This window comes from Cricetulus griseus, chromosome 3, assembly GCF_003668045.3.
Source record: "Cricetulus griseus strain 17A/GY chromosome 3, alternate assembly CriGri-PICRH-1.0, whole genome shotgun sequence".
Lineage (NCBI taxonomy): Eukaryota > Metazoa > Chordata > Mammalia > Rodentia > Cricetidae > Cricetulus > Cricetulus griseus.
The window spans coordinates 245,953,878-245,968,902 of record NC_048596.1 but is presented as its reverse complement, the minus strand read 5'-3'; the positions used below and the strand labels follow the sequence as shown (position 1 = coordinate 245,968,902).

The 15,025-nt window shown below is 45.4% G+C and overlaps 1 protein-coding gene across 4 annotated transcripts in view; it reads right to left on the bottom strand.

Annotated features, from left to right (window-relative positions):
• Nucleotides 1-15,025, bottom strand: part of Ripor2 (RHO family interacting cell polarization regulator 2) — a 57,505-nt gene that overhangs the window by 26,492 nt on the left and 15,988 nt on the right. Inside the window, exons 8-14 of one of the 4 annotated variants that reach the window (XM_035441515.1) lie at nt 13,954-13,997; nt 11,379-11,504; nt 10,961-11,109; nt 10,551-10,680; nt 9,704-9,829; nt 3,994-4,662; nt 115-296 (exon numbers count right to left, since the gene is read on the bottom strand). In XM_035441515.1, the coding sequence (XP_035297406.1) occupies nt 115-296; nt 3,994-4,662; nt 9,704-9,829; nt 10,551-10,680; nt 10,961-11,109; nt 11,379-11,504; nt 13,954-13,997 (1,426 nt within the window). Of the gene's footprint in view, nt 1-114; nt 297-1,516; nt 1,589-3,993; nt 4,663-9,703; nt 9,830-10,550; nt 10,681-10,960; nt 11,110-11,378; nt 11,505-13,953; nt 13,998-15,025 lie in introns of those variants that run through there. The other 3 variants (XM_035441517.1, XM_035441516.1, XM_035441518.1) reach the window with 3 other exon arrangements.

Below are 15,025 nucleotides of genomic sequence, written 5' to 3'. Positions count from 1 at the left end.
AGCAAGGATTGTGTCATTCTGGAGCTGTGTACCAGGTGGTCCCTGACAGTAACAAAGGGTGACTGTACCAGCTGTGACGGGAGAAATAGAAGCATTGGCTGTCTCCACACTCACCCAGTTTTCTCTGTCTCAGTGTCTGAAAACACGGAGTCTGCTCCTCCTCCTCCGTGGCAGGCCTCATCCCCATCCTCCTCTTCATCAAAGTCAGAGGTGTTGAGGAAATCAAAGCTTTCTAATGCACTCTCAACCGTCAGACTTAAGCTGGAGGATCGGCTGCGGCTGCCTACCGGCTTGCACTGCAAAGGCAGAAGGTACCAAGGAGACCATCAACACACCAGGGGGACCAGCAGGACTCGTGGCATCCATGGGAAACGTGACACTTTCTTACAGTTTTCCAAGCCTTTATTTTTGGTTGGCATTTAAAGTCTTCATCTTGAGGAAAAGAAATACAACCACAGAGAAAATGGCACAACAGTTGTGATTTGGTCAAAAAGAACCCAGAGGGAAGTACATAGGAAGAGTAGGAGAGATAGAACTGGAGGTAAGTCAACCACTGGGGGTTACTGGGGATCACTGGAGGTCACTGGGCATCACTGGGCAATTGGCATATCTGCTTCTGTTGGAGTTATATTACTACAATAACAGCTCTAAAAACTGACAACCTGAAAGTCCTGGGAAGCAGAAGTGATGTATTCCTTTGGTGTAGTGCTCATGACCAAATAGAACAGAATGAGCAAACCTGGCACCATAGCATTTGCCTGCAGCCCCAGACACTCAGGAGGCTGAGCTGAGAGCACCATTTGAGGTCATGCATTCAAGACCAGCCTCAATATAGTGAGACTGTCTCAAGACATTTTTCTTTTTTTAAATCAACCCAGCAGACAAATTTTAAAAGCCACTGAGTCATTGCTGACTGTTAACCAGAATCGGCCTCTACTGCCGAGTTACAGTGTCTGCAGAGCCTGGAGCTCTGTGTCTAAAGTATGTTGTAAAGAACTGACAAAACGAATTCCAGAAAAGGAAACTGCTCAAATACACTTGCCCCAGGCTGATCACCATGTTCCATTCAAATGCTTTTTTTCTGAGCACTGAACACAAAGAGAAGCAAATGAGTGACTTGGGCATGATGGGAAAATAGCCCTGATTCCCTTGGATGTCTGCCTTGAAAGGAACAAATCCTATCATCCCTCTGGCCAGATCCTGGAATTTGTGGGGACAAGTTCCTTCTACAGCATGTTGCAGGACATAGACTGAAGCATGGCTGGTTGGCAATGCCAGTGTCTATGGCCTGGAGACAAAGAGAAGCATATCCATATATTCAAGAGGACTTGAGGTGGGCTGAACAGAACAAGGCCTGCAAAGAAGACGCACTAAATGTCCTCTGTCCGTCTAGGAGGATCCCCTTGCTGATTCTTAGCACAAGGTAGGAAGGGCCTTTCGGGAATCTGTCTCAGATACTTGGGATGGCACAGAAGCACATGGGAAATGTCTTTCAGTCTTTTAAATCACGGTTGTCTCATTCACCCTCAGTGATCTCCGTCCGGGAAGCAGCATCATTGAGTCTCTGATCCTCAAGATGTTTAGTATCCTAGGAATGTGAAGGAGGAAGAAAAAGAGAGAGCTTTGTCCCACAGAAGCCACTCGCCCCAAACCTAAGCTCCCAACGATGCTGATGCTGTTGATCTCAGGCAGAAAAGGGGAACTGCTGTGGACTTGGCCTATCTTTTGAGTCTTCTTAAATAAGTCAGCCATCTGTGTAGCAGGATGATGGCTTCAAACATTGGGCACAGCAAAAAGATAAGTGGATGAAGGTCACTAGACAATATTGGGACAGTGCTGGTCAAGAGCAGGCTGAGCCGTAAGGGATTCTGAGATCACCAAGGCATTATAAGATGGGCAGCTAATGAGCCCAGTGTATCCTGATGAGCTGAGCCTTGTCAGTGCCTTAGACTGGGGCTGTTGAACCCTTACCCCTCACACTGAAGATCAAATCCCATCACTATCTTTCTTCAAGGCACCTCCTTTAGTGGGGCCAGTGTGTACCTCAGCTCTTTGAAATGAGCCCCTCTTACTACAAGGAAAAGCAGGTTAATCATGCAGATGAGATGTAAGGTGGAGCACCATCCAGGTGTCCTCCACGCTTGAGCTCCGTGTGCACAGTTTTGAGACGTGTCCTACAGAGAGCAGACTCTATGTGCCCTTCTCAGAGGTTCTTTCTATAAAAAGAAACTTAGAGGACCTGAAGTGTCATAGGCCTTAATTATCATTTGTCTCAGGCATAAATCTTGTCTGGAGCTAGGTCAGTATGAGAAATGGAGAGAAAGAAGATGGTAAGAAAGTCCTGAGACTATAGCTCCTGGTGTCATTGCAAAGGCCACATAAAACCATCTTACAGAGGAACAAGGGGGCCTCCTATAGGCTGCCTTTCAGCTTGCTGCTGAAAATTTCTATCTTATTTATTCCTTGAGGAATCCTACTTGACCATATAATCAGAGCAGAGAAAAAAGGGTTAAACAAGTGGCCATGTAGCCTTGTCTTCCTATGCTACATTTAAAAAGAATTTCCACTTGTATGCCAGGTTCAGACAGATTCATTCTGATGTAGCTGTGGTGACAACATTATTAAGATATCCGGTTTGAGGGGCTATTGCCCCCTCCCTCTTGCCTTCACACCTCGACCCTATTTGAGCACCAGGGATGATGACAATATCTCTGTTGGAATTTGTGGTTCCCTAGGTTCTAGTATATGAGCAAAGGGGAATTGTTACTGAGTCCTTTCAGATCTCAGCTTGTTGATTCGGGTCAAGTTCAGGAGGGATGATCCTCAGTAAGAGTCACTGTGACAATGTGAGAAGAGAGGGTGGCTCCAGACCTTGGGGCTGACCTTCCCAGCTTCCCTGGTATCCCTAGAAAGACCCTAACTGGTAGCATCTTTGAGACCATGATAAACAAACACCAGTATTTCACACTTGGACTTGATAGGCATGTGGAGGCAGTAGTGTGTGTGTGTGTGTGTGTGTGTGTGTGTGTGTGTGTGTGTGTGTGAACATGTGCATGAGGGTATGAATGTGTAGGACAGAGATTAGCCTCTGTGTTTTTGAGGTGCCATCTTGGTTCGAGTCAGGGTCTCTGTCTGGCATGGAGCTCACTGAGTAGACTAGATGGCTGGCTGGCAAACTGCAGGGGTCCACCTGGGATTGCTGGAATTTCAAGCCATGCTCAGCTTTTTCTATGTGGGTTCAGGCCCCCATGCTTTCATGGCAAACTCTTCACTGTTGGGGGCCAGGGTGATCCAAGGCTTTCTCTGAGGCCCTGCTGTATGGAGAAGAAATATAGCTCCCTGTCTAAAATGAGGAATATGCTTGGCGAGGCCATTGGTGGCCTGGGGCCTGAGCCTTGGAGGAAGTGTGACTTCAGATTCTGAGAACCCAACACTAAAGGGTTATGGTTATTAGTCCCAAGGCTACTATGTGCTCATCTGTGATGTACTTGAGACATCCTGTGGGCAACATTGCTTTAATAACTTCCTGCAGACTTTGTCTTGTATTACAGTTTTCTGCTGACTCTGTCCCATTTTTTTTTTCACTGAAACTTATATATAAGATGCTGTACTTCTTAATAATATTTGCTTGGCATAAGAACTCCTGACCCCAACTTTTCCTGTCTTCTTTATCTCCTCATCCCCAGGTCCTTCCTCTCAGGAACCTGACTTATCTAAAGAATGACCTGTTGGTCCAGGCCACTTGGCCTTAGCCATCTCCCCACTTCTGACCTTCTTTAGAGTTTTTAAGACAATTCCTAATCAAGTTAGCTAAGTTGATTTGTTGTTAGGAAAATAAAAATGGATAGGTGTGAGAAGAATTATAAAAAATCACCTCCACTTACGTAACAGTTATCGGTCCAGTGACACGACAAGATTTGCTTTTTTAAATACAGCGTTGGTTTAGGATGCTTTTTCCCAAACCGAATCAGATTTTTCCAGAAAGGTACTTACTTTGAGGACATCATCCAAGTGCGTGACTTCTTGGTTCAGATCCTGGAACTCTTTGTACTGCTCCTTGTGTGGGTCTAATGCCAGGAAGAGTCCATTGAAGGCATCTTCTAGGCTGCCGTCAAGAAAGGAGCGGCCAGCCTCAGATTCGCTACCAACAGAGCCTTCAAAGAAAAGCTTCTCAGTGACTATGGGCCCCTCGGCTGAGGTGAGCCTCTTCACTAGTTGCTTGGTGATGTTTCCTTCAAACGTGTCCAGCTCCACGGGTTTGAGCTCAGAGGCCTCATCTGATTCCTGCAGGAGAGCCTCGGCAACACTGTTCTCTAGGAACAGGCTCTCTGCTCTGGACCCTGCCGACACACCGGGCTTCCGGGCCTCTACCGTATCACTCTTTGTGTGGGACTTTGGCTCATGGTCCTCACCCAGGGAATTCCTGGAAGATGCTGAGCTGCTGTCCTCTGTACCCTCATTCTGTGAGGACAGGCTGCCATGGGTGAGCTCAGCAGGGGTGATGGTAATTTCAGGGTGGGCTGAGTGTGAGCTGGAGGGCGAGGTGGCTGAACTAGAGGTGAAGACGCAGTCTCCATCCTGCAGGTCACTAAAGCTGAGAGACAGTGGCCTTTTTTCCTCTGTCGCCTTTCCACTTTCAAAAATATCATCTGGCAGATTTGACTGCAGAGAAAGATACAACATGATATGTTTGGCACAATTCATCTCCAGACAAGAGAGGAGGCAATTAAGATGAAAACTCTTTAACGCTGGTGATTTATTTGATATGTGTGTGTATGCAGGCAAAGGAAAACACACCATTAAAAACTGTTTCTGTTGTTGGATCTAGGTGAAAGTTCATGGTGCTATTCTTAGGTCTGGCATTTTTCAGATGTACTCTGAGGGTGAGTGGGGATGCTACTTGTTTTTTATAAATTCCAGGATCTCACGGTACTTGGCAGCCATCTTTATAATTATCATTTTTTGTGTGTACTCTCTCTCTCTCTCTCTCTCTCTCTCTCTCTCTCTCTCTCTCTCTCTGTGTGTGTGTGTGTGCGTGTGTGTTGTGCGTGTGTATTAAAAGACTTTGCACTCCCATGTTCCTTTACTCCAAAGATTAGTTATTTGTTCTGCTTCAGTTCTTAACAATTATCTTTTGAAAAATATCCGTCAGAGTCCAAATTTTTTAAATGCATTTGTTTAGCTTCTGTAGAAACCAAAGAGACTAATGGGTGGAGCATCTGTCTCTCAGAAGGCAAACCCTGGGGCTCGTGGAGTCTCTGGAAACATAGTTCTTTGTCAAGCATGCCTTGCTTTAGGTTCCCTCTCTGAAGAGAGAGGTCAGCGGTCACCAGCCAACTGAGCTGGGGCTACAACTCAGTGGGCAGAAGGTCTGCCCAGCATGTGTGAGGCCCTGGGTCTGATCCTCACACAGAAAGAGATTTCCAGATAATCAAGACAATTGACTTCTGACAACAGAGCAAATTCAAAGTCAGTATCCTTGACTGTCTTCCCTCAGACTGGTATGTCCAAACTTTTGACACCATGATATGACATTGTCTTTTACAAAATTTACAAATTCATGCCAAGAACGCCACAGCCGAGTGTTAAAAATTACAAAAAAAAAAAAAAGAAAAAGAAAAATCTCATAGTGCCTTAACTAAGTTTATAATTTTGTGTTGGGCTGTGTAGGTATGGTCACCTGTAGAAAAGTCTTGCTAGGTATTTGAGATTAGCCTCTTAGAAATTGGTTTCTTTTCTTATATTCCAGGTGGGATTTAAATTTTTTATTTTATTTGTGTGTGTGTGTGTGTGTGTGTGTGTGTGTGTGTGTGTGTGTGAGAGAGAGAGAGAGAGAGAGAGAGAGAGAGAGAGAGAGAGAGAGAGAGAGATCATGGGCATGCATGTGGAGGTCAGAGGACAACCTTGGGTGCTGGTCCTCATCTCCTGCTTTGTTTGAGACAGGGTCTCCAGTTCACCACTGAGTATGGTAGAGTGGCTGGCCTGTGAGCTTCTCACAGCTCTGCTTCCTCCTCCCATCTTACTACAGAAGCACTGGGGTTGCAGGCGTGTGTGCCACCATATTCAGCTTTCTGTGAGTTCTGGATCTCCAAACCCAGTTTCTCATGCTTTCGTGGCAACCATTTTATCCACTGAGTCATCTCCCTAGCTCCCAAATTAGACTGAAAAACTGTTTATTAATTTTGGTGTGTGTGTGTGTGTGTGTGTGTGTGTGTGTGTGTGTGTGTGTGTGCGCGCGCGCGCGTGCGTGCACATGTGGAGGATAAGGGACAACTTTGTGGAGTTAGCTCTCTCATTTCACCAGCGACTGACCTAAGGTTGTCAACTTGTGGCAAAGCACTTTTGCCCACTGAGCACCTCATTGGTCCTTCAGATTGGGCTTTTAATGGACAGCTAATCCTCTCTGTATCCATTGATTCTAATCCTGCAGAGTCAAGCAACCACAGAAGGAAACATTTGGGACATGTACAGACCTTTCCTTGCCATTACTCACTTCGGTCGGATAACTATCTCCCCATCAGTTACACTGTGCTAGGAGTCATATGTTAGCTCAGAAGGAGGTGACTTCAAGTCCAATGGGATATACAGAGGATCTGTGTGATCACTATGCCATTGGATGTAAGGGACTCGAGTCTCTGTGGATTTGGGGATCTGATGGGGGTCCTCGGATCAATTCCCTGTAGATACTCAATGATAGCTATGTATAGTAAGTGTTAAGCTAATGTCTGTTTTAATTATATACAAAATCAAGAATTTTCAGAGTCATGCTAGGAATGATCCCAGTGAACAATGATAATGATGGAACTAATGCCAGTAGGGCAAAGGCTGTCCTCCTCTGAGCCCTGGAGGCAGAGGGGCCTGTGCACTTCTTCCTTCTCTCTAATCTGAGTTCCTCCCCCTACTTTCAAGTTCTGTCATATGTCTAGTAAAAGGAAAAGGGAAGGTTTGGGCACCAGACGGGTGAAGGATCAGAGACCTAACTGCTGGGCCTTTTCTGAAAACCTCTTAGGCTCCCTACTGAATGCTCATGTTCTCCAAGAGAGCCTTGTAGCTTCACCTGAACTTCTGTGCACACACACATCTCTCGAGTGCATCAGGGGTGGAGCGGCTGCTATAGCATAGGCTGGGTAGCCAAGGGCAATTTACACTTATTTAAGTGGCGAATATTGAATTGTACTAAGTTCAGCCACCCTGCTTACAAGGACTTATGGTTTATGAAGGACACACGCCTACCAGCAGGCACCCCACAGGAAGGAGATCAAAGTGGAGTACCATGGCCATGGGGCTCTAAAAGTGGCAGGAGGATTTGCATACGGCCAAATTTTCCATATCTACTGTCTACTTCATGACTTTGCAAACTACCCACACCATTCTGAAGGAAATTCACTGGGTTGTATCTGCATAAACCATTCCCTGTGCTTCCCAAGACTGCTCATCCCCTCAAAACAGCTTGGCTTTTATGGCGCCAATCACAATTCTTGAGGCACAGAGATGTAACACTTCTTGAAGCTTGACCCACAAACAGCTACTGTCTCATAACACCTTGCACACTGGCCTCCAGGTATCATCACCCTCATATATAGACTCAGAATTCCTTTTTAGCTCTTGACTAGATTGATTTTTACCTTGGTTGACAAAAGATACATTGGAAAGTATGTCATGAGATCAAGGTTTTAGCAAGGGAAAAGATGGTTCTAGAACCCAGCCATGGAGATTGGAGAGGCAGAAGATGGGAGAAAGAGATAGATATGAGTTCTGGAAAGAGTGTGGTGTAGGGGAAGCTGTAGCCATGCCTTTTTGCCCTGATTGGGGGACCCCTCTGCCTTTTCTTACCCTGGTTCTGGGCCCCCTCTCCTTTCTTGCTGCCTTGTAGGGGAAGCTGTAGCCATGCCTTCTTAGGGGCTGGCTACAGTGTGGGACATTTGAAGTGCTGTGGACTGTAACAGAAATAATAACACAGAAGGGGCAGAGCGGAGAGGGAGACATGGGTTTAGATGGTGTGGTGGGCTGTGAACAGATGTGAATGGCTGCCCCCGAGGACCGTTGTGTTTTCCCAAACGCTATAGGAAGTGATCCACTGTTTTCTAATCTTGCTTAAATTATGCTGTTCTGCTTCTACCCACTCTCCCACGATGGCTGATCGTCACTGTCAACTTGAGTAAATTAGAATCACTGTGGAAATATACCTTTGGGTATGGTCTGCCTATGAGAGTGTTTCCAGAAAGGTTAAATTGAGGCAGGAAGACCACCCTGAATGTGGCAGCATTCACGGGACAGGGTCTCAGACTGAGTAAAAGGGGAAAGTGAGTGGAGCACCAGTGTCCATCTGTTTCTTGACTGCAAACACAACGTGACCAGCTACATCAAATGCCTGCCACCATGCCTTCTCCACCATGTACCTCTTAAATCGGGGGTCCCAATAAACTCTTCCTGCATTAAATTGCTTCTTGTCAGGTATTTTGTCATGAGTGCTAAGTAACTTCATCATTCCTATACCCTCCAAGGTATGTCACATGGACACGAATATCTGTCACATCAATAGTTATATGTACAAGTGCATCTGCCTATTGGTTTTTGGTATTACTTATACACATTTCCCATACAGGCTTCCTATTTTCCTCTGAAACTACATGAGGAAACTACATTGTCTTTTTCACCTTCATTTTTAGTTCAATGAACGAGATACAATAATTGTTGTTGTTGTTGTTATTAGCCAGAAGTCCTTTAATCTCCTCTCAGGATAAATAAAGGTGACAATTATTCTTCTGACAAAGAACAAAACATTTCTCATTTGTAGGTGTACCTGTCCATTCGTTCTCTTAAAAATAATATGTGATTCAGGAAAATAGGTTACTTATTATGTTTCTGTGAGTTCCAGGCTTTCTTCTACTAGAGCAGGATGGAATGAACAAATAAATCAAAAACTGAAGGCAGACAGCTAAACAGAAGCAGTTATGACGAAGTTAGCTTAATCTATTTTTGAGTCCTTGAGTGGCAGTTCTTGGAAGTCTAATGCCAGTGGTAAGCCTTTGGAAATTACAATTTCTCCCTTCCCTCATAGGAACTCAGTCTTTGGCGTTTACCTTCTAATCCCCTTGCCTCCACTTTCTGAGTGCTGGGATCATAGGTGTATCACCACATCTGGTAACTGGCTTACCATTGGCATTGGCATTAGACTTCCAAGAGCTGCCACTCAAGGACTCAAAAATAGATAAAGCTAACTTTGTCATAGCTGCTTCTGTTTAGCTGTCTGCCTTCAGTTGTTGCATTATTTGTACTGAGCTTAGAATCCAGGACTCAAACAGTCTACCAACTAAGCTAGTATCCCCAGCCCCGATACTACTGCTTGGGGCCTATCCTGGCACTCGCTCTGGAGACCAGGCTGGCCTCGAACTCACAGAGATCCGCCTGCCTCTGCCTCCCGAGTGCTGGGATTAAAGGCATGCGCCACCAACGCCCGGCTACTACTGCTTGTTTTTAAAAGTGAAAATCTTGTTACCATGGAGAAAAATCACAGCATAAAACCAGGACTTGTTGGAAAAGAAGGACGACAGAGTTGCATGCATGACCATGCTTCCCACCCCAAGGACAGGACAGTTGTCATCACCCAGCAAGTAAGACAGATAAGACACAAGAGTCATGCTAGGCTGCATGCACAGGCTCCCTGAAGTCAAGCACACCACTCCAGGGGGCCCACACTCACATAGAATTCTAGCAGGGCCTTGGGGTTCAGGCTGAGGGAAGGCAGGTCACCGACAGAGTGGTTATGGTGCAACGTGGCAAAGAAAGTGTCTCGCAAGGCACTCAAGACAGACAGCCGCAACCATCTCTTCAGAAGTCAGGGCGAGATGGGGAAGTTAGTGGAAAGAAGCAGGTTAACGGGTTTCCTTTGGTAGTTAGCAGGGCTTCATGAAAGTCAAGCAGGTGTCATTCATATACACTTAAAAAGATTAATGTCAAAGAATGCCTGGAAAACCTACATGCCACTTCTCAGTCAAAGGTGAAGTAGAGTGAGGGAAAGATAGGCAGAGGAAGCCAGGCCCGGACTCAGAGGGCCAGTGTGTCCCAGAACATGGCTGCCATAGTCACCACACAATTATGATGACTTCTAGGAATTACTTTCCTTCTTTCCATGTGTTTACGTGTGTGGTATGCGTTGGTGTATGTGCATGTTTACATGCACCGGTGAGGAGTCCCAAGCTTGATATCAGGAATTTTTCTTGATTGTTTTCTCACCTTATTCTCCAAGGCAGGCTCTCTCAATCAAACCCAGAGCTCTAGGATATGGCTAGTCTCACAAGCCAGTCTACTCTGGACATCCCCATCTCAGCTTTTCCAGGCTGGAATTATAGGTGGGCTGTCACACCTACTGGGCATTTATGTGTGTTTTGGTGATCCAAACTCTAGTCCCCATACTTGCATAGCAAGCACTTTAACTGTGGAGCCATCTCCCCTGTTCTTGAAAATCTCTGCCATGGGTGTTAATGTTTCAAATTCTACCGGAACTCCCAGCCTTATTATTTCTGTGCCAGAAATCACACTGAACTTACAAAGAAGGAGTGGTCTTTGAAGGTAGGAGTTTCTGGGGTGCCCTGGCTGTACATGGACATCCTCCGCTGGAGAGCGGCTGTCTTGTTCCCAGGGCCCGATGATGGGGTTGTGTCCTCCACGTCAAAGGGACTGTAAAACAATAGGTCCTCAGGTCAGCATATCTGTTAAAATCACCTGTCATCATGAGATGGTGGAAGATGGCTTCTCACTGTGACAACATCTTCTCAGACCAGTGGGAACAGGGCTCGTTGGATCAAGCTAGGATGTCAGAAAATATAAAGAAAAAAAAGTGTAGCAGTTTGGGTGTGGCCACTGTACCATGCTGATGCCATGGTTCACACACCAGCCCTGAACAGCTTTAGCCATCAGCACCTGCTTTTTTATGGTGAACTCGAAAAGAGGAACTTACTACCAAGTGATTTCCAGGTTCAGTTTGATTGTACCAAGGTCATTGATGTCAACAGCCAGCACCTGGGGTCGGGCTGCAAACAGCTCTTTGGTCTCACACGTCACACTGCCCACCAGGATGTGAGTTGCCAGTCCTTTGAGTTCGGTGACCTGGTAGAGAAGGTGTGATCAGAAAAGGAGGAATAGTCTGTTTTCACTTTCCCTTAATTGATTCTTTATTTCAGAAATACATCTGACAGGTATTTTTAAAAAATGTTATTTTGCTACAGTTACTTTGTCTCCTGTCTTTGAGAGCAGTTCAAGTGTAAGTGGCTTTGCACAAATACAAGCCTATGTGTTCGATGGACAGACACCACCCAGGGATCATTGGGTGATGACACCAGGAAAGACTACAAAAGGCGACAACAATACCACTGTACCTTGATGGAAATGAGCCCAACTATGAGGGGCAAGAAGACCGTTTCTTCTCCATCCCAGCTCTGTTTGCCATTCACTTCTATTTTGCCCTTCAGTTTCCACCTCTGCCGGCCATACTTCATGAAAATCTGGGGTGAAGACATTAGGGAGCCTCATGTTCCACCAGACTCCACTTTCTCTCCCGGTCACTAAGATCCAAGGGCCAGGAAGTAGGCACCTACCCTTCAATCCTCTTCCCAGCCCCCAGTCTGGGTTCTCAGAGGAGCCCACGAGGAGTCTGGAGGAGGTTTAATTGATTTATGTTTATGTACTTGAAACAGGGTCTCACTATGTAACCCTCCTGGTTAGCCTGGAACTCACTAAGTAGATCAGGCTGGCCTCCAAACTAACAGCACTCCACCTGCCTCTGACTCTTGAGTGCTATTGTTAGAGGCATGTTGTCAGCACATCTGGCCTAGTCAAGGGGTGCAGTCTGCTTCTCTAGCTGAAGGTGCAGACATTTTTTTAGTAAGAGATCATAGCAGTGGCTGGAGAGTTGGCTCAGTGGCTAAGAGCCCTTGTTGCTCTTGCAGAGGACTGAGGTTTGGTTCCTAGCACCCATGTCATGGCTTATGACTATCTTAATTCCAGTTCCAGGGGATTGAACACCCTCCTCTGGTCTCTGCAGGCATCAGGCACACACATGGTGTACAGACATACATGCAGGCAAACACTCATACACATAAAATAAAAATAAATCTACATAGGTATTTTAAAAAGTCATAACCAGGCATTGGGGGCTCATGCCTTTATTCTCAGCACAGGGAGACAGAGGCAGGCAGATCTCTGAGTTCAAGGCTGGCCTGGCCTACAGAGTGAGTTGCAGAACATCTAGGACTACACAGAGAAGCCTTGTTTTGAAAAACCAAAAAAATAGAATAGAATAAAATAAAAATAAAAATAGGTTTCACAGCCTTGTGTCAGTCTGCCCAGGCATGTGAAACTTGTCTTTGTCCATCCTGCATCACCATCTCAGCCATCGGAACTTTTTCTCTGCTGACTCCAGATCCTTCAGAGCGTCAAGAACCATCTCCAATTCTATCTGCACCCAGAAGGGAGAAATAAAGACTTCTTCCTCTGAATGAGGGAGGTGACACTGGTAAAGGGTGAGACCTTCCATTCTCTGGCAGAGGACAGCTGGAGTGAATGACCTCAGAGCCTTTGTAAGGAGACAATGAAATGTATATTGTCTTTTGAAGAAGGAAAAGACAAAAGGCCTTTTTTACTTCACAAAGGTTTTGTTTTGTTTTGTTTTGTTTTATTTTTTGAGACATGGTCTTACTATGTGTCTCAGGCTCTCTCTCTCTTTTGGTTTTTCAAGATAGTGTTTCTCAGGGTAGCCCTCGCTGTCCTGGAACTCTTTATAGACTAGACTGGCCTAGAACTCACAGAGATCCTCCTGCCTCTGCTTCCCGAGCGCTGAGATTAAAGGCATGCACCACCACCATGCTTACAATTTTGTGTCAGATCATTTCATATTCTTGGCTGCATGCAGTCTACAGGCCATGTGAGCTGGACATGCCTGGAAACTGTGTTTCTTTCATAGTCATAAGACTTTGAATCAGTCACGATCCTACATTAGATCTTGGATCAAAAAGAAAAATGACTACAATGTATAATTTTGAGGTACTTGGGAGAATAAGAATGTAGACTGTAAGATGACATTTGCTGAAGAGGCAATGCTAAATTTGTAGGTATAAAGGATTGTCCGGGGCTTATGTGTTGGGAGAAGAGCTTAGGAATGAAGGGTCATGATTGGCAGTGAACAACATAACATCCACATGGTAATGAAGGGGTATATGGAGCTGTCATGTTCCATAAGTGGGAGTTCTTAGATAACCTCCAAGCTTTTTCATTGGCTCAAATTTTATAAGACAAATTAAGCAAAAATAACTGGACCCAGACCTGGTAGTCTGTGCCTGATATCCTAGCTGAGGCAGGAGGATTACAAGTTCATGACTAGCCTCGTAAAGAGCATGCTCGTAAAGAGCAACTTTACGAAATGCTGTTTCAAAAACAAAGAGTAGGGGTGGAGAAATGGGTCACCCATTAAGAGCACATATTGCTTTTGCAGAGGATCTGATTTCAGTTCCCTGTAGTCACATCAGGAGGCTCACAACAGCCTGCAACTCAAGCTCTGATCTCTGCAGGACCCTCACTCCTGTCCATATATCCACACAGACACAGACACAGACACAGACACAGACACACACACACACACACACACACACACAGAGAGAGAGAGAGAGAGAGAGAGAGAGACAGACAGACAGACACACACACACACACACACACACACACACACACACACACACACACACACAAACGCACACACAATTTTTTAAAAAAGCAAAACATTGACTGGAAATGTAGTTCAATGGTAGAGCACTTGCTTAGCATGCATAAGGTTCTGGGTTCAGTTCCTAGTACCAAAATAGCAGCAGCAGCAGCAGCAGCAGCAACAACAAAAACAAAACTATAGCCAGCCCCTGTCCTTCAAGGCCCCAATGCCAACATGTAGACCAACATGTTACTTACTTCATATTGATCTCCAGGACAGAGGCGAGCAAAGCCAGCCAAACCTGTAAGAAGAGATTGGGCTGTGAGGTAAGAACACATTTCCCTTCTTTAGAGGCCCAATTTGTCATAGGTTAAAAACTCAAGTATTATGTGAAACTGGTGAAAATGAACGTTACAGATTTGAGACCATCTTTGGAGAATAGCCTTTTCAGGGGATTTGAGGGGGATTCCACCATCAAGGTTAGAGGGGCACATTCCTTGATAGGGTGGCTGGAAGGGTGGATTTTCAGGACTGGGAAGGATGTTAGGTGGTTAGAACTCTGTGTACCTTTGGCATATTTCAGGATCAGGGCAGCAGGATCAGAAAAGATCTATTCTTTCACTGACCAAAATATTCCCATGAAAATAAACCGGCCTCTTGTTTTTCTTTCTGTCCCAAGATCTGTGACACTAAATACCTCCCTTGTGAGTCCTTGTCCCCACACCCATGACTTGACTGAACACACTCATTGCTCTGTTTTTCTCATTCTTTTTATACAGAACAATGATGCCACTGTTTATGGTTATGGAATTGCTAGAAATAGACTATAATGTACACAAAACTGGTGGTTAAGAAAACAAACCAAGGGGTTAGAGAGATGGCTCAGTGGTCGAGAGCACTGATGGCTCTTCCAGAGGACCTAGGTTCTATTCCCTACACGGCAGGCACCTACATGGCAGGTCACAATCATCTGTAACTCCAGGATCTGACACACACACACAGACATGCATGCAGGCAAAACATTAATGTACATAAAATAAAAAAAATTTAAAAAAGAAAACAAACCAAATCCAATCAACCAACCAACCAACCAACTGCCTACAGCCTACATGCTCAACAGAAGAGGTCTGTCTTAGTTAGGGTTATCACTGTTGTGATGAACACCATGAATAAAACAACTTGGGAGGAAAGGGTTTATTTGGCTTAGGTGTCCCTGTCACTGTTTGTCATTGAAAGAAGTCAGGACAGGAACTCAAACAGGGCAGGTACTTGGAGTCAGCAGCTGATGCAGAGGCCCTAGAGGAGTGCTGCTTACTGGCTTGCTCCCCA